Source organism: Suricata suricatta, chromosome 3 (assembly GCF_006229205.1).
Source record: "Suricata suricatta isolate VVHF042 chromosome 3, meerkat_22Aug2017_6uvM2_HiC, whole genome shotgun sequence".
Taxonomy (NCBI): Eukaryota; Metazoa; Chordata; class Mammalia; order Carnivora; family Herpestidae; genus Suricata; species Suricata suricatta.
In genome coordinates, this window is record NC_043702.1 from 58,543,325 (window position 1) to 58,567,479 (window position 24,155).

The 24,155-nt window shown below is 37.4% G+C and overlaps 1 protein-coding gene across 3 annotated transcripts in view; it reads right to left on the bottom strand.

Moving 5' to 3' along the window:
* Positions 1-7,976: 7,976 nt before the first annotated feature.
* DYNC1I2 (dynein cytoplasmic 1 intermediate chain 2) overlaps positions 7,977-24,155 on the bottom strand; it is a 59,619-nt gene continuing 43,440 nt past the window's right edge. For all 3 annotated transcript variants that reach the window (XM_029934387.1, XM_029934388.1, XM_029934386.1), the window contains 3 exons: positions 12,892-13,032; positions 10,366-10,491; positions 7,977-8,627 (listed from right to left, as the gene is read on the bottom strand). In XM_029934387.1, coding sequence (XP_029790247.1) covers positions 8,514-8,627; positions 10,366-10,491; positions 12,892-13,032 — 381 coding nt within the window. In that variant the 3' untranslated portion in view covers positions 7,977-8,513. The remainder of the gene's footprint in view (positions 8,628-10,365; positions 10,492-12,891; positions 13,033-24,155) is intronic.

Genomic DNA, 24,155 nt, shown 5'->3' on the forward strand with positions numbered 1-24,155 from the left:
CACTTCTGGATATATATCCCAAGGAAATGAAAAAAAGGATTTAAGAGATGTATGCACTTCTATATTTATTGTAGCACTGTTAAAATAGCCAATATATAGAAACAACCTAATTACCCTTCAATAGATGAATGGATGCAGAAGTTATGGTATGCACATACACAGCAATATTATTCAGCCATGAGAAAGAAGGAAATTCAGCCATTTGTAACAACATGGATGGACACGTGAAGGCATTAATACTAAGCGAGGTAAGTCAGACACAAAGACAAATACTGTATGATATTCCTTATATGCAGAATCTAAAAAAGCCAGAGAGTACAGTGGTGGTTATCAGAGGTGGGGGGATGGGATAATTGGGGACCTACTGCTTAAGAATATAAACTTGGAGATGTAATGCACAGCACAGTAATTACAGACAATACATATTTTAAGTTTCAAAGTTGCTAAGAGATTAGATCTTGTTCCCACCACAAAAAATTGTAATTACCTGACATGAAAGAGGTATTAGCTAACACTATATCTCTATCTGCTAAATAGCTGTTTATATAAGTATATAAAATATATGGATACCTAATATATATTGGACACCTTAAATTTACCCAATCTTGTATCTTAGTTATAGCTAAAAAACAAAAAACAAACAAAATCAACAAACTAACTCAGTTGACTTCAGGAGAAAATTCCCAGCACTGGCCTTAAGTGCCTCATTTTAGAGGGTATCTTAAAAATCTATGCCTAGACCCTCCTGTAGCTGTGCCCCTGCAGGGCCAATAGGATATCCCCACCTGGAGCCCGTCTCAGTCCTTTATAGATCATGTTCAAAGTACCTGGGCCTCAAATTTCCTCCCCGAACAGCTCAGCTTCCAGAGCCTGCATGAGCTTCTTCAACCAGGTCCATCTTTCCTAAAATGCACCTATAAATCTAAAGGGTGGTCAAGAAGTGCCTGTTTTCCAGTGGTTCAGAATTTAGGCAGGTAGGCTGCAGAATCCGCAAGAGTTCCTCGGAGGCCTGTCATTCACAGAACAGGGGAAGAGAAGGAGAGGAATGGGCTATGGGCTGGTTTTCCTCTGGCTGCTACATTTTGACATGGAATTCTGGAAATTCTAAAATCCAAGCTATATGTACATTTTATGAACATAGTAGCTTGTTTTTATAACCGTGAAATCTTCTGACCTACTGCTTCAAGGCCTGCAAATATTAGGGAAGGGCCCAGAAAGGAGAAAAGTAGTGATTGCTAAATGGGTTTCAGGTAGTCCTTGCTAACAGAGATGCCATAGGGATGCCGTACAACTGCTCGGCTGTAAATCACAGCTACTGCCATCAACCTCAGCCTGTGGAAACTCACTTTGTTGGTTCCTTGAAGCCAGAAAACTAATCTTAATTCCTCTCTCTTACAGAGTTTTTTTTTTTCTTTTTTAATAGTCTTCTAAACATGTAGCACAGTTGTGAAGAACACAGCTCTAAAATCGGACTGCCTGGGTTTAGTTTGTAGATTGTGAATCACTTAATGTCCTGAAGCCCAGTGATATTCTGGACCTGGCTTGTACCAGCTGAAGGAGAACCCATTATATGAACACCTTCCCAATTCCCTGTTCAGTGATACCACATTGGTACTTTGCTACTTACTGGCCACGATGGGGGCATTTATACCATTGGAAATTGGCTATAAATGAAGCCCAAAGAAATTGGTTCGAAATAGTTTGTTTTTGAATATTAGTAATCGTAATAGATCTCACATTATATGGAAGCTAGGGTAAATAAGAATATGTGTGTTATAATCATTTAGTAAATGTTCAATAAACGCTACCAATTATGAATACTACATGGTCAGAATGTACAAAGGCCAGTTCTTTGTAAAACAGAGGAAACTTTGGAAACAAGAAACTTACGCTTCCATTAAGTATGAAGAGTTGGTGGAAGATCTTTTGAGTGTTATCTTTTGAATTCTATTTCTTTGAAACTTTCCAGAAAACCCTGTGTGGTAAAGCAGAGACCTCTGAATTCATACAGCCAAGAGATAAAGACTATAAACTTGTAAGAGCTACTGAAGAGCAGTTATTGAACCTGCCAAAGGTTACTTACTCATCACCTCCCATAATAACAATGCCTCATATTCGTATCTTTTCATTTTCTGTAGTAGCCCTGGAAAGCAGTAGATGAGGAAATAAGCTTAGAGAGGTGAAACCATGTGCTGAGAGCTATGGTTAACTGAGTTTCAATACACGTTGACTATAAGTCCGAGACTCTTTATACTAGAAATACAAATGTCAGAGCCACCGTGTTTTGAAGGAGTTTACCAACCAAACATTAGAATTTAGTGGTCAGTTGTTTCTCTCAGTGGATATAATTCCAACTTAAGGCACAACATCCTGACACTGTTATAGCCTTTTTTGGGGCTTTTGATCTTTGTGGATCTATTACTCCAGTTACTCTCTGGAGTATTCTTACTGCGGCACTCATTTTACAATATTTAGGATGAAGGTCTAGAGAGATGAGGAACAACAAGGCCCAGGGTCAGTCTTCTATGAATCACACTGTTCTCCTAATCTAATTTTTTAAATGTTTGTTTTGTGAGAGAAAAAGAATACACAAGAGCGGGAGGAGCAGAGAGAGAGGGAGAAAGAGAATCCCAAGGACACCCTGTCAGCACAACCCAGTGTGGGCCTCAATCTCCCGAACTGTGAGATCACGACCTGAGCCGAAATCAGGAGTCAGACATTTAACTGACTGAGTCATCCAGGTGCCCTTCCATGCCTGATTTTCCCATCCAAGTACTAACCAGGCTCAACCCTGCTTAGCTTCCAAGATCAGACGGGATCGGGCACGTTCAGGGTGATATGGCCGTACACTTTCCTTGTCTGATTGTCAACACAAAATACAAAAGTCCTTTTTCTCTATTGATACCACTTCTATTCAAGTGACTCCTGAGTTTCAGGAGAGCCAATGAAAGAGGACAAGACCTCCACTGCCATCTAATAACCCTCCAGGTACTGACAAATTCATGACTGTATCAAACATCATTGGGAATGAGGCCCATCAGGAAGGACCTAGTCATTTTACCAAGTTTCTTGCTCACTTGGTATTCATTAACATGTCAGGTTTTGACTTATTTCAAAATCACATTTCGGATACAGTGAGACAGCAGAGATCTGCCAATCCCGATGTGATTTTGATAAAAGCTACTCCTGCAGGACTCATCTTAGGGCTTCCCTGACAGCCACACACACCTCATCAAGGACTGAAGCTCCTCCTTCTAGTAACCATCTTCCTACAGCAAGCACAGGTTGTTTTCAAGGGGGCTGACCGTAGGGAAGCAGGAATGGTACTGTGTAAGCTTTAAAAGTTGAACTGCTGTTCTCCAGAGTTTTGTGTAAGTGACTGATTCCAGTTCTGCTACCATGTAGCTGGGCAGTCATGAACGGAGTTTGCTTTCTCAATGACTTGTAAGAGATTCCACCTCCTCTTTTCTGTCTCCAGATATCACAACCCAGGTTAAATGTAATAATAGCAACAGCTGAGTATAGGCTGGAAACTCAGAGTGGGTCATTTTTTCCCTACTTTCACAACTGATAAACCACAGAATGTAATAAAACATTGCTAGGAAAAGTATCACTGATTAAGGGCAATTTATATCCCTCAGTTCACTGCCATTCCTAAACATCTGAGATTTAAATTATGATGTGATGAATTAGAATAAAAAAATTTTTTTTTCTTGGACAGCAAGCCACTGAATCCTCAGAAGATGCATTGTTATTACGTTGCACAGGTGGCTACACAAATGGGTCTCTTTCAATTTTTGTATTCTTAAAAAAAATTTAAAAGTCCCTTATTCGTGTGGGACTTCATAACTCACCAGTTTTCACATACATAGTATCCCGTGTAATCCTCACAGGGAGTGAACATTTTCCTCACTTAACACATAAGAATAATGACCCTTGTCCCAGGTACATGACTGGTGGTATCAAGATTAGAATTTGGGTCTTTTGAGCCCAGTGTTCTTTTTCTCCTATACCAGCCACACTTAAGCATAAGGGATTTTGTTCCAAATCATTTCCATTACTTTGCTCAGAAAAAAAATTTTTTTAATCTCATACAAAAATTCACAAAAGCTAAAATTCCTTGCCAGCAGAGCCTTGCCGGTGGTGTGCCTGATTGCTGGAGTCACCAGAGGCAGGTCTCTGCATGCTGGGCACCACGCAGGTGTGTTCTGCACCCTCCGCAATCACCGCCCCACAGCTTTCTGACCAACCAGGTACATTAAAGGACAGGCATGATAATACATAAGCAGACACCTGAATAAATGACCCCACAAAGTGAAATAGACCTTCCTGAAAGCTTACCTGAGTGCAAGCTGTTCCATCGTCTGAATGGGAACTGGTAATGGAATATTAAGAAGCCAAAACTGAGATTCCTGCTATGACACTAACAACACAAAATACTGTAATTTTAGAAAAGTTTGTAAAAGATAGCTGATTGGCTATGTTGAAACTATCAGTGGTTAGAAACTATATACTGAAAACTTAAATACCTGAAATCCATTTGAATTCTAGGAAGTTGTGAACACGGCAGGCAGAAAGAGTCTGTACACCTAAAATCCAACAAAAGATCCAAGAGCATCAGCCTATTGAGAAAAGCACTGCAATGAGATGACTTCTGGTCAGTCTTCTGGTTGGCATTCTGAGTTAGGATTGTAGCTTCTTTTTCTAAAATAGGTTATATGTGAAAAGGATTTACAAATTTTTACATATCAAGTTATCTTTTGGGGGCAGTAAGATTAAAGAGACTGGTTAATACTCTTAACTGTAATCTTTGAATTCAAAAGAAATATTGAACATGGGTGTTCTTTTATTTTTGTCTTTGGGGCAACTTTCCAATTCTTTGGTAGCAGATCTGTAAACCAGATCTTTAAGTAAATAATTTACCAGCACTAGAAGCATCCCGGGTATTTTTCCCAAACCTGTGAAGACTACTTGTTTAGCAATCGGCAAGATGATAGCAGGAAAGCAAGAATTCCTTTTTTGCTTCTAGGTAGCTTGGGGGAAAAAATCTGAATGGAAATCTCATCACTAAATCATCAAGTGAAGCAAAGCCAATAGCTTTTTATCCTAGACTTATGCCCAAGATTTAGGCATGACACTACCACTTTGGATGCTACGTCATGTTTTAAACAACTTCGCTCCCATATTAACTGAGCAGCTGGAGTTGCAACTAGCGATCCACCCTCTCTGATATATACCTAATTGCAGAGCTTTTCTGATTTAGAAAATATCAATTCCAATGTTGAAATACCAGGATTGTGAAAAAGATTTAAAAATACATTGCTCAAGGGCACCTGGATGGCTCAGTTAGTTGGGTGTCCAACTTTGGCTCAGGTCATGATCTCACGGTTCATGAGTTTGAGCCCCACATCAGGCTCACGGCTGCAGTCAGCACAGGGCCTGCTTCAGATCCTGTCCCTCTCTGCCTCTCCCCCACTCATTCTTGCTCTCGCTCAAAAATAAACATTTTTTAAAAAGCATTTCTAAAATTGCACTGCCCAATAGAATGGAAAGATGAAAAATCTTACGTTTTACACCAGATTTTCTTTCGTTCATTCAAGCCTTCCTTTTCATATGGTTCAAGAGGTAGAGATTAGTCTATTCATTCAGTACGAGTACAAAAGAGAATGAATCAAAATTCTGAAATCAAAATACTGACAGAGTAGGATCACTCCTAATACTACTTTCCTTTAGTTTCTTCCCCTCAATTTTAAGTCATCCATTCCTTCCAGATGCAGTGTCAGCATTACTTCAATACTGTCTATCTAGAAATTTTCTAAACTTTGTAGGGAATTGGATCTATTAACACGAAGACCAATTCTACCAATGAATTTTTGTGTTTCTCTTTTTGCTTAAATTATACCAAAAATTATTTCTGAGACTTAGTGTAAGTTAATTATTGTCTGCAAAACTGATTATTCTTCGTCAACACAAACAGTGATAACCCTTTAACATAATCTTTAACATCTCATTCAAAAAATAATAACCAAACAATAAATAAGAAATGAGAAAGCCATGGTTTATTTCCCACTCAGAAAAAAGTATAACTGGTAACAAATAAGTTACAATCTCCATAACTGGATATTTTTGAAAATTTTAAGGTTTTCATTTGTAAAAGAGTAAAGAGCTGTGCTCCACTTTTCTAGTTAGCTTGATCTGTCAGAAGATTCTACATCAATATTGACAGTCTTAGTACTTCTTTTTTTTCCTGTCATATAATCAACCTTAAAAGGCAGTTCCCTCCCGTCATGTTCATATATTCCTAAAAATGTAGATGAAAGTTAAATGAGCAAAGGTCTACACTGCACTTTTGGGGGGAGAGGGAGAGAAATTATTCCTCAAAAGCACCATCTCTCATGTTAACTATTTTTACTTACCCATTTTATTCTTTTGCAATTGACCACATCAACTTGAGTCCAATGAGCATCTGAGTTGCCCCACCATGATTTCCAACCTTAGCTTTACCTTATGGTAGAAACATAATTATTACAGTGCTTTCATTAATTTTTCTGTACAAAACAGTGTTACCCTGCTGAAATTGAACTTCTGACTCACACATTGCGACCACGAGCTAGCCTGAGATGTTTGCCTACTAATATAAAAAAAATTATCTTTGATGTGCTATAGGCAAATTTAGGGTGTTAATTTGTGAAATTAGAGAACTGCCTGAAGTAATTACAAATTAATTTTAGAGTTGGAAGGAAATTTAAAAATCATCTAATCCAAACTTTATTCCTATATAAAAAGAATATGGAAAGACTTGGCTAAAATCACACTTCTCATGAGTGCCAGAGCTAGAGCTAGAATTAGGTCTAGTATTCTGAGTTGATTATTTCTTACACTATATGATACTCATAGTTCAGAAATTTTATTACTGTACTTGGAAATTTATCTTCCAACAGATTTTTGTTAGAATTATAAAACCACAACAAAAATGTATCTACTGTTCCTTTCTAGTTCATGTTCTGATCAATAAACAACAGTTAAACTTTAGAAAGAAAAGAGGTCAGGATTGTGGAAATGGGATAATTTAAAGTGGATAAAATAAAGATATGATCATAATGCTTTCCTCTAATCCTGAAATAGGCTGATTTCAACACTAATTCTTAGATATTTGTCACTTACCTTTCAGACTTCTTTACACAAGGTTGTGTGGTAACAAATCTCAAGATGTGGAGTTGACACAATGACGAAGTCATTTGAACACTCTTCCTTTATGGCTATTACTGCACCCATGAAACCAGTTTCTCTCAAAGGAGGTTTTAGTCTCAAAGAGCTCACATACATAGCAATCTCAATCAGTGAAAATAAGAGGCAGCTTTGTTTATTCTTTATTTTTTTTAAGTTTATTCATTTTTTGAGATACAGACATGAATGGGAGAGGGGCAGAGAAGGAGGGAGACAGAATCTGAAGCAGGCTCCAGGCTCGGAACTGACAGCACAGAGCCCAATGCGGGGCTCGAACTCACAGACCATGAGATCATGACCTGAGCTGAAGTCAGATGCTTAACCCACTGAGCCACCCAGGCATCAATTTATTCTTTAGATTAAATAGGTCTCAGATGGAAAGTAGGGGAGTAATGTAAAAGTTAACCTAGGAGAACAGGTTATTTAAACATCAGTCCATAATTCATTAAGAGATCTACAGTATAATGTATGACATTTTTTTTAAGTTTATTTATTTTTGAGACAGAGACAAAGCACGAGTGGGGGAGGGGCAGAGAGAGAAGGAGACACAGAATCCGAAACAAGCTCCAGGCTCTGAGCTGTTAGCATATTTAAGACACCTGTATGGCATATTTAAGACACAAAACTATGAGATTTGAGGTGGCTGCTTACAGGAGCTTAAAGAAAGATAGGCGAGGGGGGGAAAGATACTTTATAAAAGATGGAAAAATGAAAATTGCAAGGCTAAATCAAAATAAGAATCTGAAAAATTAAAGCATATGTGTTTTTATTTATAGACAGCAATCACGTGAATTATAAAGAAGACAAAGGACATCAGAATGGAACCCGGGTAGATGTATGCATGCTTTGGCTAAGAATAAACAATGTTCTTACATATTATGGTTAGTGAGAACATTATCGGTAGAACAAGAAATTTTGATTAGTTAAAAATATACAGAACTTAATTTTCTGTACTTAGAAATAACTTGCATATAGTGTTATAAGTTGAAAAGAATTCAAAAGAATAACTAATACCAAATATACACCTGTGTATAAGAAGTCAGAAAAGGCTGCAATCTGTAAAGTAAATCGGCTGTATTAAAAATGACAAATCCAAAACAAGATGCATGTTATATAAAAGGGACATATTTTTAAGATTGTAAGATTTGCTTGCTGCATTAAATCCATGGTTTAATCCATGAAATTTCCTTTTAATTAACATTTAGAGAAACACATGCAAATAGCTTGGGTTCTACTGAGAGTCTTCCCCACATCCACTAAGGCTACAATATCCCCCCCGTCAGGAGCTAAGCAGGTATCCGGGTAGCTGCTTCCTCCTCTGCATCAGCTCGGTTTGCATTAATTTCTGCAAGCGTTCGGCCAAACCGTGCCCATTCATCATTTCGGGGGACAGCAATCTGCTGTTAAAAGAAAAACAATGTTTTTTCAATGTACGTTGAAATAAAAGCTTATCCTACCCAGTATTTCAGTTTGTTTTCAAATAATTTCTCCATTAAAAAGTAATAATTGACCTAAATGGTCTTTCCATAATTATAGGGACTGTAACAATGCTTTACATTTCAAAACAAATGATGATGTGTGTTGTGACAGCCTCAAAAATGATTTTGCTGTTATCACCATCAGTGCAAGAGAAAATAACAATGATGCTTTGTAAATACAACTCCCATGCACTATCTCATGGATTTTGCTGGTGGGGAGGAATTCCTTAACAATTTTTACTTCTTGCACTATTCCTAATAGGAAATAGTTTTTGAAGCATGCTTCAATGGGGTTCCTTATAAGTATTTATTTTTGTTTGCAGCATAAGATGGCCTTTTTGGAGATCTTAATCCCTTCATCAGAAGGTATGTCATCTCTTAACACTGTAGTGATGCACAAACAGCAAAAGGGGAAAAAAGGTTCAAGATGCTTTTGCTTCCATGAAGCATCCAATGACCAAAACGTTTTGATAACTTCCATCATAATATTAGAGGAATCCAGACACTGCCGTATTAGGACACAAACCACTCAATGTGGCAAATGAATGTGCCGGTTTCTTAATGTAACATATTAGACTGGACAGTGATATCCAATATGGTGGCTACAAGACACATGTGACAATTAACATTTAAATTACTTAAAATGAAGTAAAAGTTAAAATCAGTTATTTAGTTGTATTAGCCACATTTTAGAGCCATATGTGGCTAGTGACTACTATATTAGTGCTGAAACAGAGCAATTCCATCTGTATGGACAGTTCAATTGGCTATTCTAAATGATTCAATCTACCTCCCTCCAGATTCAACTGCTAGACTGTGGGGTGTCCAGAGGGGATGGGGAATCATAAAGTCATAACAAAAGCAAGAGTGACGAAGGCACTAGTGAGGGCTAACAAGAAGGAAATCACTCTTGGACACTGTGTATAGCCAACCCAAGTACTAAAGATGAGAAAGATGCAACTCATCCTGTTGGATTCAATGATATTCACTTTGCAACAAGGTTCACGAGTCAAGACTCATATTTCACACAGTCATCAAATAACTCTCAAAAGATAATTACTTTTTAAAAATATTTATCTTGAGAGAGAATGTACACAAGCACAAGTAGGGGGGGTGGTGAGAGAGAGAGAATCCCAAGCAGGCTCTGTGCTGTTAGTGCAGAGCCGAATGCAGGGCTCCATCTCACAACTGTGAGATCATGACCTGAGCCAAAATCAAGAGCTGGACACTTAACAGACAGAGCCACCCAGGTACCCCTCAAAAGGTATTACTATTGAGTTCTACTACCTGGCCCAAACAAATCTATAAATACAGAAAAATAAGAACTTAATTCTGTAAAGCCCCAACATCTATCAATTCCAATTTCATTTTCTTCCTGAAGAATTTCTAATTTCTAGTGATTTATGCTTCAAGAAACAAGGTACTTTCAATGTATGATATTAGCCTCAAAATCTGTTGCATGGGAACAAAGAACATCCAGTTTAGGAAGAAAATTAATCCCAAGAGTTGCTTCTGTGGTGGAAAAAGTTTCATGTTTAAAACCACAGAGTTTATACTACTCATGAAGCTCAAAGACTAGTTTTAGCCAAAAAGATACCATACCTACAATGCCCTGAAAGCTAAACAGATGTATCAAAATTATAGGCAGTGAGCCCCATACCTCTCCCACGTCATATATGACAATCTGTCCTTCCGAATCACCCACAGCAATCTCTCTTCCAGAATGAGTCCATCTTACACGATTAAGAGCAGGATTACCCTCCACAGAAATGCTGGCAGTTGGCACCTAAAGTCATTTAAAATATAGTGCAGTGTTAAAAGTTTCATCAAGATTTCTATAAACATGTAAAGCAGTAACTCTTCTTTCTTCCAATCTGGCTACATTTTTTAAAACAAAGATGAAAACAGATAAAGAATTTCCCCAACTTTCTTCCTATGCGGTAATACATTATGAATGACATTATAGTCAATCCTTGAAAATGGTTTGGGAAAATAACTGAAGTTCTTATATAAGAAAATTCTCACATGACTGGATACATTATTTTGGAAGATCTTCTGTTTATCAAAGGATTCTTTGTTGTTATTTTAACATTTTTAAGAAATCAAGCTGTTTGAAAACAGATGGCCAAAACCCCATTTTAAAGAAATTTCAAAAGCCCTCATAAACAGATTATGGTTCAATTTAGAGGACGGAAATTACTTTTGTAGCTTGCAACTCTATCTGCTAAAACCTGTGATTTGATTCACAGTTCCTAGAAACAGTTCACACCGAAGGCACCGAATGGGTTTTCCCACAGCTCCTGTTCCCATGAACTGTCTGGAGCAGGGAAGAAGACAGCACCGACACGGTGGTACCGGCCCCCTGGGATCTGACTGCACCTCTCCTATGCTGAGGAAAAAGAGATTTATTTGCTACATACAGAGCAAACATTTAATGTTTGGCTCAGAGTGGAAACACAATAAAATTTCTAAACTCTGATTAAAAATAATCCTTTTAATTGACACTAGTCATCCCTAGATGATTTAACTCCTAGCATGCCAAAACTGTTAGAGAAAAATTAAAATTTAATATATTCTTTGAGGCAGCGATTATAGGAAAGATCTAAATTTAAGTGTTACCACAAATCTCAAACACCAAACCCAAACTAAAAAAATACAATTACCTAGAATACCATTCTAGGTAACATAAATGTAATAGTAAGCCCAACCATTTAGTCTGGACTCAATACCTTTTCCTAAGAATATCTGTTCCTCCTCAAACTACTAAACAAGTAGTTAGTTAGCAGAGTTAAGTACTCCTACATTTCCATATGTAACTTCATTGCCCTGTATAACTAACTATTTTACTTCAAGAGATTTAGACAGCTGCCACTAGACATGTGAAGAAATGTGGGACATGGGGGTAGGCACCATGAGACTTCCCCTCAATAACCGCTTCTGAACTGCTGAAATAGTACTTTTTACCACCACATAGCAATATAGAACTCAAGGAACATCTCTAAGTTGGTAAAAATACACACAGCTAATATAATAACTACAGTTAAGTTTCATTGACGGTAGGTGATTTCAACATAGTAATTAGGCAATTGGGCGGTTTCTATATTCATTTTATAGTAATAGTAACACACTGTTTTGAATCCTTTATGGAACAAGTCATCAAAATACATTCTTCTTTCATTCAAGTAAGTCTGGCTAAGACTAGTGTTTACAGATGATAAACAGTTCTGTCAAGGCTAAGAGATAATTTAGAAATTCAAAAAACTATCAGTAGAACTCCCCTATGACCCATCAATAACACTGCTGGGGATCTACCCAAGGGATACAGAAATGCTGACGCATAGGGGCACATGTACCCCAATGTTCATAGCGGCACTTTCAACAATAGCCAAATCATGGAAACAGCTTACATGTCCATCAACTGATGAATGGATCAAGATGTGGTTTATGTATACAATGGAATACTTTCTCATGGCAATGAGAAAGACTGAAATATGGCCATTTGTAGCAATGTGGATGGACCTCGAGGGTGTCATGCTAAGCAAAGTAAGTCAGGCAGAGAAGGACAGATACCATATGTTATCACTCATAGGTGTAACAGGAGAAACCTAATAGGAGACCATGGGAATGGGAAAGGAGGGAGTAAGTGTTGGGGAGAGGGAGTGAGGCAAATCATGAGAGACTTCTGAATGCTGAGCACAAACTGAGGGCTGCAGAGGGAGGGGGGAAGGAGATGGAGGGTAATGGTCATGGAGAGGGGCACTTGAGGGGAAGAGCACTGTGTGTTATATGGAAACCAACTTGGTAATAAACTATATATATATAAAAAAAATTCAGAATTAAGGTTAACATATTTTGACAGTCTGAAACGACTTGCTTTGTAGCCTATGAATGAAAAATATCCCAGCTGCCTTATGAATGAGACTTTGCCAGGACATTACAGACATGATAGTGCTTTTCAGAAGTAAAAGGAAATGGCCCAGTGCTCTTGGCAACATTATTTCTCCCTTCAATTCTGCACAGCATGCTGTTTATTATTTAGGGTACAAAGCTTATTTGGTTGCTTTGTGATGAAGCTACAATCACAGAGCCCTTTTACATTCCTTGGGATAAAAGGAATTTCACAAATTATTCAATAAATCCCCAATTTTCTATTTTTCAGTGCAATTTTTGTTATTATCCTGCTCACCTCTGTGTCATTATTGAGATTCCACAAATCCAGCCTCCCCATACCATCCACACAAGCAAACAGGGCTGGGTGGGTGGGTGACCACATAACGTCATAAACATAGTCGGAATTATCTTCAAACGAATACAAAGGCTTGTTATTCTGAAAGGGAAAAGTTGATTTTTAGCATAGTCAAAATAAAACATATATTCAATAGGTATGAATAACATTTTATGATATTTAACTCAGCCTAGAAGTTTCTCTTAATTTTTTTACTCAAAATTACCTGGAGTTGTGAACTAAGAATCAACTACTGGATGACAGTTTTTAACTTGTACACACTAGACTGTTTAAAAAAAGGAACAGAATGTACTTCAAAAACATTTGTCCATGAGAGGATTCTGGGAAGAGGACAGTAATGGCTGTATACTTTTTGATTCTCCTCTAAATTTCCCCATAAACCAGACACAGCAATGAGGATAGCAAAACCAAAGATTCACAGACAAACAAAATCAGGAGGCAAAGCTCCAAATGTGAGTGAAACAAACCTCTGCCAACTATAAGACCTACACGGTACCAGCAGCCCTGCAGGAAGGAGTGTGGAAACGCATGGGGCTTTTGATGGCCAGAGAGCAGAAAAGAGGAGATTCACAGCTGACAGCGGACGCTCACCGCATGGTGCTGGACAGCACACGGACTCTGAGCAGCAGAAACGAGGAGGGAGTTCAACGCAATTCTATTTATAAATAAGTGCAAGCAGACTCCAATGTGACGTAAGGTCTTAATGGTGCAGCCTGATTCTATAAACTCTCAAAATTAACAAACCAAAGTTCCCTTTCAAGACAAAGTCTCACCAGAGAGAAACTGCTGGGAGAAGAATCAAAGTTGTGGCATACACGGTAGGACAAAGGAAAGACAAAGCTCAGATAACAGTGCTGAAGAGAAACAGAAAAGGCACATCTCAGAAAGTACAAGATAGATAGACATATAGAGATGAACATCCACCTTGCAAAATAGGACATCAGAGGAGCATGAACTCTTGATCTCGGGGTTGTGAGCTCAAACCCCACACTGGGTACAAAGATTTCTTAAATAAATGAAGCTTAAACACAAAAGAGAGTTTTAACCTAGACCTGAAACTAGAAACACTATCCTTACCCATTATCTCCCTCCTAAAAGTAGAGAAAAAGTCATTTCACTAGTAGACAATAAGCAACAAAAAGGAATCTTAGTTAGGGTGTCTGGGTGCCTTGGTCAGTGAAGCACCTGACTCTTTTGATTTTGGCTCAGGTCATGACCTCACAGTTCATGGTTCAAGCCCTGCATCAGGCTCTGCACTGACAGTGGAAAGCCTGTTTAGGATTCTCTCCCCCACTCCCTACCCCCACCTCTCTCTCTCTCATATGTGCTCTCTCTATATACAAATAAACAAATACATATAATAGTAGGATCTTAGTCAAATCCCAAAGTTATTGTGGCAGATCTTCAATAATGGTGTCATAACAATTAAATGGGAAAATAATATATTTTGGGGGGGTACAAGATGAATATGCACAGGCACAAGAATGAAGCTGGACCCCTCCTTCCTTGTACCATACACAGAAAGTAACTCAAAATATACTAGTAGCCACAGCAATCGGACAACAAAGAGAAATGACAGGCATCAAATCAGGAAGGAAGAAGTAAAACTTTCACTATTTGCAGAAGACATGATACTATATATAGAAAATGGGGAAAATGCCACCAAAAAATTGCTAGAACTGATAAATGAATTCAGTAAAGTCAGAGGATACAAAATCAATGTACAGAAATATGCTGTATTTCTATACACCAAATAATGAAGCAGCACAAAGAGAAATTAAGAAAACAATCCCATTTACAATGACACCAAAAATAATTAAGATACCTAGGAATAAACTTAACCAAAGATGTGAAAGACCCATACCCTGAAAACTACAAAACACTGATGAAAGAAATGAAGATGACACAAAGAAATAGAAAGACATTCCATGCTCATGGATTGGAAGAATATTGTTAAAATGCTTCTTCTACCCAAAGCAACCTATACATTCAATGTAATCCCTACTAAAATACCAACAGCATTTTTCACAGAACTAGAACAAACAATTCTAAAATTTATATGGAACCACAAAAGACACCAAATAGCTAAAGATATTTTGGAAAAGAAAGCAAAGCTGGAGGTAATCACAATTCCAGACTTCAAGTTCTATTACATAATTGTCATCATCAAAACAATATGGTACTGCACAACAACAGACAAAAGACCAAGGAAACAAGAGAAAAAAACAACAACAGAAATAAACCCACAATTTTATGATCAATTAGTCTTCAAGAAAGCAAGCAAGAAAACCCAATGGAAAAAAAGTTTCTTAAACAAATGGTGCTGGGAAAATTGGTCAGCTACAGGCAAAAGAATGAAACTGGATCACTTTCTTACACCACACATAAAAATAAAGTCACAGTGGATTAAAGACCTAAATGTGAGACCTGAAACCATAAAACTCCTAGAAGAGAGTATAGAGGTAACTTCTCTGACTTCTCAGCTATAGCAACTTTTTTCTAGACAGGTCCCTTGAGGCAAGGGAAACAAAATCAAAAACAAACTATTGGGACTGCCTCAAAATAAAAAACTTCTGCACAGCAGAGGAAACAATCAACAAAACTAAAAGGCAACCTACGAAATGGGAGAAGATATCTGCAAATGACATATGCAATAAAGGGTTAGTATCCAAAATATATAAAGAACTGATAAAGCTCAACACCCAAAAACCAAATAATCCAATCTAAAAATGGGCAGAAGACATGAATAGATATGTCTCTGAAGAAGATGTCCAAATGGCTGACACAACATGAAAAGATGCTCATCACCACTTATCATCAGGGAAATGCAAATCAAAACTACAGTAAGATATCACCTCACACCTGTCCAAATGGCTAAAATCAACAACCAGAGAAATAACTGGTGTTGGTGAAGATATGGAGAAAAAGGAACCCTCCTGTACCATTGGCAGGGAAGTAAACTAGTGCAGCCACTGTGAAAAACAGTATGAAGGATTCCTCAAAAAGTTAAGAATAGAGGTATTCCTATGATCGAAAAATCACACTACTGGTTATTTATCCAGAGAATACAAAATCACTAATTCAAAGGGATACATGCACCCCTATGTTTATAGTAGCATTATTATAATAGCCAAGATATGGAAGTACCCAAGTGTCCATTGACTGATGAATAAAGAATAAGGTGTGTATACACACACAAAGGGGAATATTATTCAGTTATAAAAAAGAATGGAACCTTGCCATTTGCAATGACTTGGATGGAGCTAGAGAGTATAATGCTAAATGAAGTCAGTCAGAGAAAGACAAATACCATATGACTTCACTGATATGTGGAATGTAAGAAACAAAGGGAAGGAGGAAGGGAGGGAGGGAGAGAGAGAAACCAAAAACAGACTCTTAACTAAAGAAGACAAACTGATGATCACCACAGAAGAGTATGGAGGGGGATGAGTTAAACAGATGGACAGATGATGGGGATTAAGGAGTGCACTTGTGATGAGCACCAAGTGATGTATAGAATTGCTGAATCACAGTATCATATACTTAAAACTAGTATAACATTGTATGTTAACTAATATAACACTACATGTTAACTAGAATTAAAGTTAAAACTTAAAAAAAGAAAGGAAAGTAACTCAAAATGTATCACACATCTAAATAAAGAGGTAAAACTATAATTCTTAGGACAAAGGATAGGAGTTGTTATGACCTTGGACTTGCCAAACCAAAAGCACAAGTCAAAAGAAAAAGTCAATAAATCGGGCTATATCAAAATTAAATACTCTTGTGCTTCAAACAACTCCCTCAAGAAAGGGAAAGGACAACATATACAATGGAGAAAATATCTGGATATCATACATCTGATTGACTTGTATCTAGAACTCTTTAAACTCATTAATTTAAAAGGAAAATACGCCAATCAAAAACTGGGTAAAGGATTTGAACAAACACTTCTCTAAAGAAGCAAATAATCACTTGAAAAGATACATATCATTATCCAGCAGGGAAATGCAAATTGAAACCACAATGAGGTATCATTTCATATACTAGGATGTCTTATAATAAAAAGGACAGACAATAGTGTTGGTGAGGATGTGAGAAATCAGAACTCTCATACATTGCAGGTGGAAATGTAAATTAGTGCCGCTGTTTTGAAAAAGTTTCTCAAAATGCTAATTAGGGTTAATATATGACCCAACAATTCCATCCACTCCTAGTATATACCCAAGAGAAAGGAAAATATAGTACACAACAAAAACTTGAACACAAGTGTTCACAGCAGCATTATTCACAATAGCCCAAAAGTAGAAACAACATAAATGTTCATTAACTAATGAATGGGTAAAACAGAAAGTGGCATATCCCATATAATGGAACAGTTTTTGGCCGCAAAAAGAATGATGTATTGATACCTGCCATATGTAGATGAACCTTGAAAATATTATGTGAAGTGAAAGAAGCCAGTCATATACTATGTTTCCATGAAATGTCTGTAACAGGAAGTTCCATAGAAATAGAAAGTAGATTAGGTCATTCCCAGGAGCTGGGAGAAGGGAAATGAGGAATAACTAATGGATTTATATAAGGTTTCTTTCTGAAATTTGAAAATGTAAAATCAGACAATGATGACAGTGCACATCTCTGTTAACACACTAAGAATTATATACTTTAAAAAGGTGAATTTTATTATTTGAATTATATTTTACTAATCCTGTTAATTAAAAAGGGGAAAAAGAGATAAAGTGAATTTTTAAAAAAGCAACAGACAAAAATGAACAAAAACATACAGGCAGCCCCTGAAGAAGAATACCAACAAATACTATATAACAGATACAAAAAATAATGCAAGAGAACTCTCCTAAAATAGAAGACAGCTTGAAACTACAATATTTAAGAGTACTTCTTGTATCTAGGTCAATCAACCCTTTAAAGAAAAAGAAAAAACGGTTTTTAAAAACCAGGTCACAATTAAGGCAAAGAAAATCAGACTGTCATCAGATTTTCTGACAACAATGCTTTTTGCCAGAAGACAATAGAATAACATTTAATGAAATCAAAGAAAACACTAAATCATGATTTTATATATAGCCAAACTAACCTTTGTAATGAGACAGGCTCTTAATAATTGGAATAATGCAACCACAAGCACCCTATTGCAGAATGAGCTTCAGATGACAAAAAAACCTGAGGAGATGTCAGCGTAAGGACAGGGAGATACCAAGTGATTCCTAAGGGTAAACTTCGCTTTACAGACATGTGAACAACCTATGCCTATACACAACAGCATGAAGAATACACTAAGAATGTAAAATCTAAAATGTGAGAAACTAACAGGACAACAAACTTAGTTTCTTCTTCAACAACAATAAAGTAAGAAGAGAGGGAAAAGAAGCCCTATCTTAAGAGAGGGGCTCAAAAGACGTTATCATCTGCATATATATGGACCTTGTTTGGGTCCTGCTTCAAATAAGTGGTAAAAAACAAAACAAAACAGAACAATTGAACACTGATTGGCTATTTAATGAAACTAAGAAATCTGTTTGTTTTGGGGGGTGTGACATAGAGCATCGTGGCTTTTTTTTTAAAGACTATTTTTTAGACATACTGAATAACTGTAGATGAAATAATATGTCTGAGCTTGCTTTAAATCCAGGGGCAAGAAGTGAGTGTGGTCATGTGCTGATAACTGTGGAAGCCAGGTACCATGGCTTCATTATACTCTTCTCTCTACTTTTGTATCTATTTGGAATTTTCCATAATAGTTTAAAAATTTCAGATACCATAGTTAATGTCAACAGCATGACTATCTTAATATCTAAAAATGTTTATAATTAAGAAATTTTTCAGAAAACTTAAAAGTAAGCTATAAACAGAAATAAAGAAGTTTTTTTTTCTCTTAAGATCACCATTTTCCTATAAATCTCTTTGGCAAACAATGCTAAATGAAGTCTCACTCTGAGGCAGTGGTTTCCAACATAGACTGCGCATCACAATCAACTGCAGAGCTTTTCAAAAATCCAGATGCAGCACCCCGCACCCCCTCCCTACACTTCATCAGTGTTTCTGGTGTTGCTGCACTGGTGATTCTGATGCATACCATGATTAAGAACCACCTTGCTAAGGTATATTACTGCTGAGGCGATGGTATACTTCCCCAAGGACATCTCATTTTCAAGCAATTTTGTGGTCCCATCAAAGACTTAAAACAGAAGTTGTTCAAAATCATATTCACATGCTCAACTCTAAGAATACAAATTGGTCCACATAATTTTCCAAAGAAGGGGTTATCAACAGAACAATGGGCAAAAGACTTGAACAGGCACTTCACTAAATGGTCACAAATCACATGAAAGGTGCTTAACCTCATTAGTCTCAAGGTAATGCAAATTAAGATGACAATGCAATGCAACTACACCCATCAGAATGATTAAAATGGAAAAGGGCAGAAAATATGAAGTGTTGACAAGGATGCAGAACTGGGGGAACTTTCATGTGCTACTAGTAGCTTATAAACTGGTAAAATCATTTTGGAAAATTGCTTGGCAGCATCTACTAAAGCAGGATGTAAGCATATCCTATGGCCAAGCATTTCACTCCTACATATATGCCCAACAGAAATGGGTGCTTACGTCCATCAAAAGACATTTACAACTATGCTCATAGCAGCACTATTTATAGTAGTAGCCCAAACTGGAATCAACCGAAATACCATCAGCAGTAGAATGGATAAACTGTGGTATACCTACACAATGGAACAGTATGCAACCAAGAGAACAAACAACAATATGAATTAATCACACATACTGTTAAGCAAAAGCAGCCACACACAAATTAAGTCAATATTATAGGATTCCATTTTTATAAAATATGAACAAAGTTGTATGCAAATTAGATTAAAATTTATGTTTATAATGAAAAAGAAGCCTGGTAAATATCCCAGGAAATGATTTAGATGAAATATTTCATCTATTCAGTGCACTATGCTGCAGCCAGAGTACAACTGCGTAAAAGATTATACTAAAAATGAAAATACACTAAATGGCAACATTTAATTTTTAAATGTGATTATAGACCTTTTATAATTGTTTCAAGTTTAATTTTAAATACACAGTCACCCAAGGACTAACAATTTTTCCTTTCAAAAAGGAAGCATGTACTTAACACCAAATACTGTTTTGTAATATGTTAATTTTATATAACTGTCAATTAAAATCCCAAATGGGTCACTTAAAAGTACATTTCAATAACACTGTTTCTTAACTTGAAGACAACTTCTGCCTAAATGGCAGAGAGGCAGCAGGGAAGAGTTGAAGAGGGGTACAAGATCCAGACCACTGTCCCAGGGCTACCAAGAGCTAGTTTTAAGGCTTTAGAAAAGTCACTTCATCATTTCAGGCTCCTAATTCCTTATTTACAAAACAAAGGTTTTGTATTACTGGTTCTGACTCTTCACTATACATTGGAGAATTTTTAAAAATATGCTGTTGTTTGGCTTTCCCCCTTATATTTTTTATTAATTTTTGTAATATTTATTATGTTTGAGAGAGAGATAGAACATGAACTGGAGATGGGCAGAGAGAGACAGGGAGATACAGAATCTTAAGCAGGTTCCAGGTTCTGAACTGTCAGCACAGAGCCTGATGTGGGGCTTGAACTCACGAACTGTGAGATCACGACCTGAGCCATATTCAGATGCTTAACCAACTAAGTCACCCACATGCTCCTCTCCCTTAGATATTTTGATTTAATTAGTCCAGCTGGCCAAGTGAACACTGAAAGTGGTTTTTTTTTTTGTTTTGTTTGTTTGTTTAAGAGAAAGAGTGTGAGCCACGGTAGAAGGAGATAGAGAATTTTAAGCAGTGCATAACCTAATATGGGACTCAATTCCATGACTCTGGGATCATGACCAGAGCCAAAATCAAGAGTCAGATGCTCAACTGACTGAGCCACCCAGGCATCCCAAGGTTAGTACTAAAAGTTTAAAAAACTGCCCAGGTTATTCTAATGTGACCCAAACTATGACCCACTTAATTAAACAACATCTAAAGGATCACTGAAGCTCTAAAATTGTTACAAATAAAAAGTCTGCAAACCTATCTGCCAAAAGAATGAATCAAAACAAGCTTCTTTGAATGATAGGTAGCATCTGAATAAGCAAAAGTAGCTCATTATAGTACAGTGTTGTGAATAAACACTGTATGGTCAAGTGAGAAGCTATATTTTTTTCTGAGTTCTTTACGATTACGTATTGGGTTGAATATAGTTTCTCTCCTCCTACCCCTACAAATTCATGTCCGCCTGGAACCCATAAGTGTGATGATATTTGGAAACAGGTTCTTTGCAGATGTAATCAGGTTGAGCTGAAGCATTACAGTAGGCCCCAAGTCTAGCATAACCACTGTCTTAAAAGAGAAAAATCTGGACAGAGACACTGAGATGAACAGGGAGAATGTCATGTAATGACAGAGGCAGAGACTGGAGTGACGCAGCTGCAAGTCAAGAAGCACCAGGATTGCTGGCAACCACCAGAAGCCAGGAAAGAGGCAAGGAACACAGGGACAGATTCTCGCTCAGAGCCTCCAGTCACCAGCCTTGCCAACATCTTGATTTTGGACTTCTGGCCTCCACAAGTGTGAAATAATACATGTCTGTTGTTATAAGCCACCCAGTTTGTGGCAACTTGTTTCAGCAGCCCTAGGAAACTAATGCAGTAATTTTATATTTTTCTAAGGTAACTGGAGAGTTCTAGATTAATAACCAAAAGTGTCTTTATAGTAAATCCAGAGAACTGGATAATAAGTATGCCCTCACTTGGACCAAAAGAGAAATACACAGACTGTCTTTAATAACAAATAATTCCAAAGTCAGAAATATCTTCTGACTGAAAATACAAACTTTTTGAGAAGGAATGTCTATTAAAAGCAATGGAAATACAAAGAAGTAGAGTCTTAAAAGAAAAATGAAGACAGTACTCAACTGTCCAGGAGAGTCTCAGCCAATGGATTCTAAGAATTACCACCCATGGCAAGGCTATTTCCATGTGAAAAAGAATGAATCACACTATCTTTGCTTGATACCATTAAACATTCAAATTAGAAAACTTCTTTTGTTCCAATTCGTTGCTCACTAAGCAATCTTCTGATTATAATTTGGCTTCCCACGTGGGTTGTCTACAGGGAAACAATGAGTTGGTCAGGCCAGCATGAGGATCTCTGGGCCTGCTGGCAATTGTTTCTCATTGTTAAATTAATAAATTAACCCCCTCCATATGGGTGTCGTAGGAGCTTGTTAGTGCTAGTCAGCACTCCCTCACTAATCAACTCTAGTTGACTGGTAAGACTGTTTCTGAATATGCAAAGCATAGGCTGGACACTGGCTAGCAGCCACTTACTACAGAAAGTGCTAAAATGGAGGACTGGTGCTAATGGTTGGACAGCCTTCTCCAAGAAGCAATATAATTTAAAGCATTAAAAAAATTTTTTTTAATTTTTTAAATTTTTGAGATAGAGAGAGGCAAAGTGTGAGCAGGGAGGGGCAGATAGAGAAGGAGACACAGAATCCAAAGCAGGTTCCAGGTTGTGAGCTGTCAGCACAGAGCCCGATGTGGGGCTCAAACCCAAGAACCACAAGATCGACCTGAGCTGAAGTCAGATGCTCAACTGACTGAGCCACCCAGGCATCCCCAAAGCATTTTTCCATTTGAACTTGTTCAACATGTGCACAGTTGCTATTCCAACCATTAGGAAAATCTCTTTAACTCTATTTTAAAGCTCTTATTCTTTGAGAGTTAATTAAACTGTTAAAATATAAGAGGATTTAAGACATCAGAGGTTGTGAAAATTTAAGGTGTAGATGGACTACAGAAGTCTGAAAACTGCCTATTCTAAGACATTACCCACATTACTCATTTTAGCCTTTAGTGGTAAATACAGTTCTTAAAAATTTTTTTTTTTTTTTTTACTGTTTGTTTATTTTTGAGAGAGAGAGTGTGAGCAGGAGAGGAGCAGAAAGACAGGGAAACAGAATCCAAAGCTGGCTCCATGCTCTGAGCTGTTAGCACAGAGCCCAATGCGGGGCTTGAACCCATGAACTGTGAGATCATGACCTGAGCCGAAGTCAGACGCTTAACTGACTGAGCCACCCAGGTGCCCCTGGTAAATACAGTTTGGATAGGCATTTGTTCTGAGGCTAGAATATACTGTGCATACATGAAAACATTTTGGCCTCCAAATAACTAATTTTTATATTTTAAGAGTGATTATGTAACAAGAATGATTAAATGTAGTAGAACATTAACTACTTTACCAGGTTTACGTCTAAATTGAGCTCTTATGGAATCCTCTGGTTACCTTCAATAAGTTTCATTCTTCCTACAATTTTTCAGGGCTGCCAAAGTACTTCTGTTGTAAATTTTGAAATTTGGCATTTTGAAAAGGTAATAGTGTCTTCCAAATATATCAGAAGCAATGTGTTGGTTGCTATAAACTTCACCAAAATGTGGGAAATCATCTACCTCTGTTTATCTTCTTTACTAAAAATAACTAAATTTAAAAAAAAGTCATGAAAACAATTTGATGACCCAGAACTACTGCTGCATTATAAATTCCTGACCAGGCAAAAATCAGAAGCTGACTACAGCCTCTATGTTTTTTATTTATTTTTTTTATTTTTGAGAGACAGAGAGAGGCAGCATGAGCAGAAGAGGGGCAGAGAGAGAGGGAGACACAGAATCTGAAGCAGGCTCCAGGCTGTGAGCTGTCAGCACAGAGCCCGACATGGGGCTCGAACCCATGAACCGTGAGATCATGACCTGAGCCGAAGCCAGATGCCCAACTGACGGAGCCACTCAGGCACCCCTATTTCTTGTTAAAATTTTTTAAAGTTTATTATTTATTTTGAGAGTGCATACATGCACACAAAGGAGGGGCAGACAGAGAGGGAGAAATAGAGAATCCCAAGCCAGCTTCGTGCTGAGCTGACAGTATGAAGCCCAACACAGGGCTTGAACCCAAGAACCATGAGATCATGATCTGGGCTGAAACCAGGAGTTGGACACTTAACAGACTAAGCCACCCAGGTGCCCCAGAAGTAGCTTACTTTAAATTTAAAGCAGTGTCAAGTTGAGATTTCTGGGATTTTTTAGAGGACTTACAAAAAAGGGAGAAAATGGAGGAATCTTATTTTGTTTCCTATTTGGGCAGAAC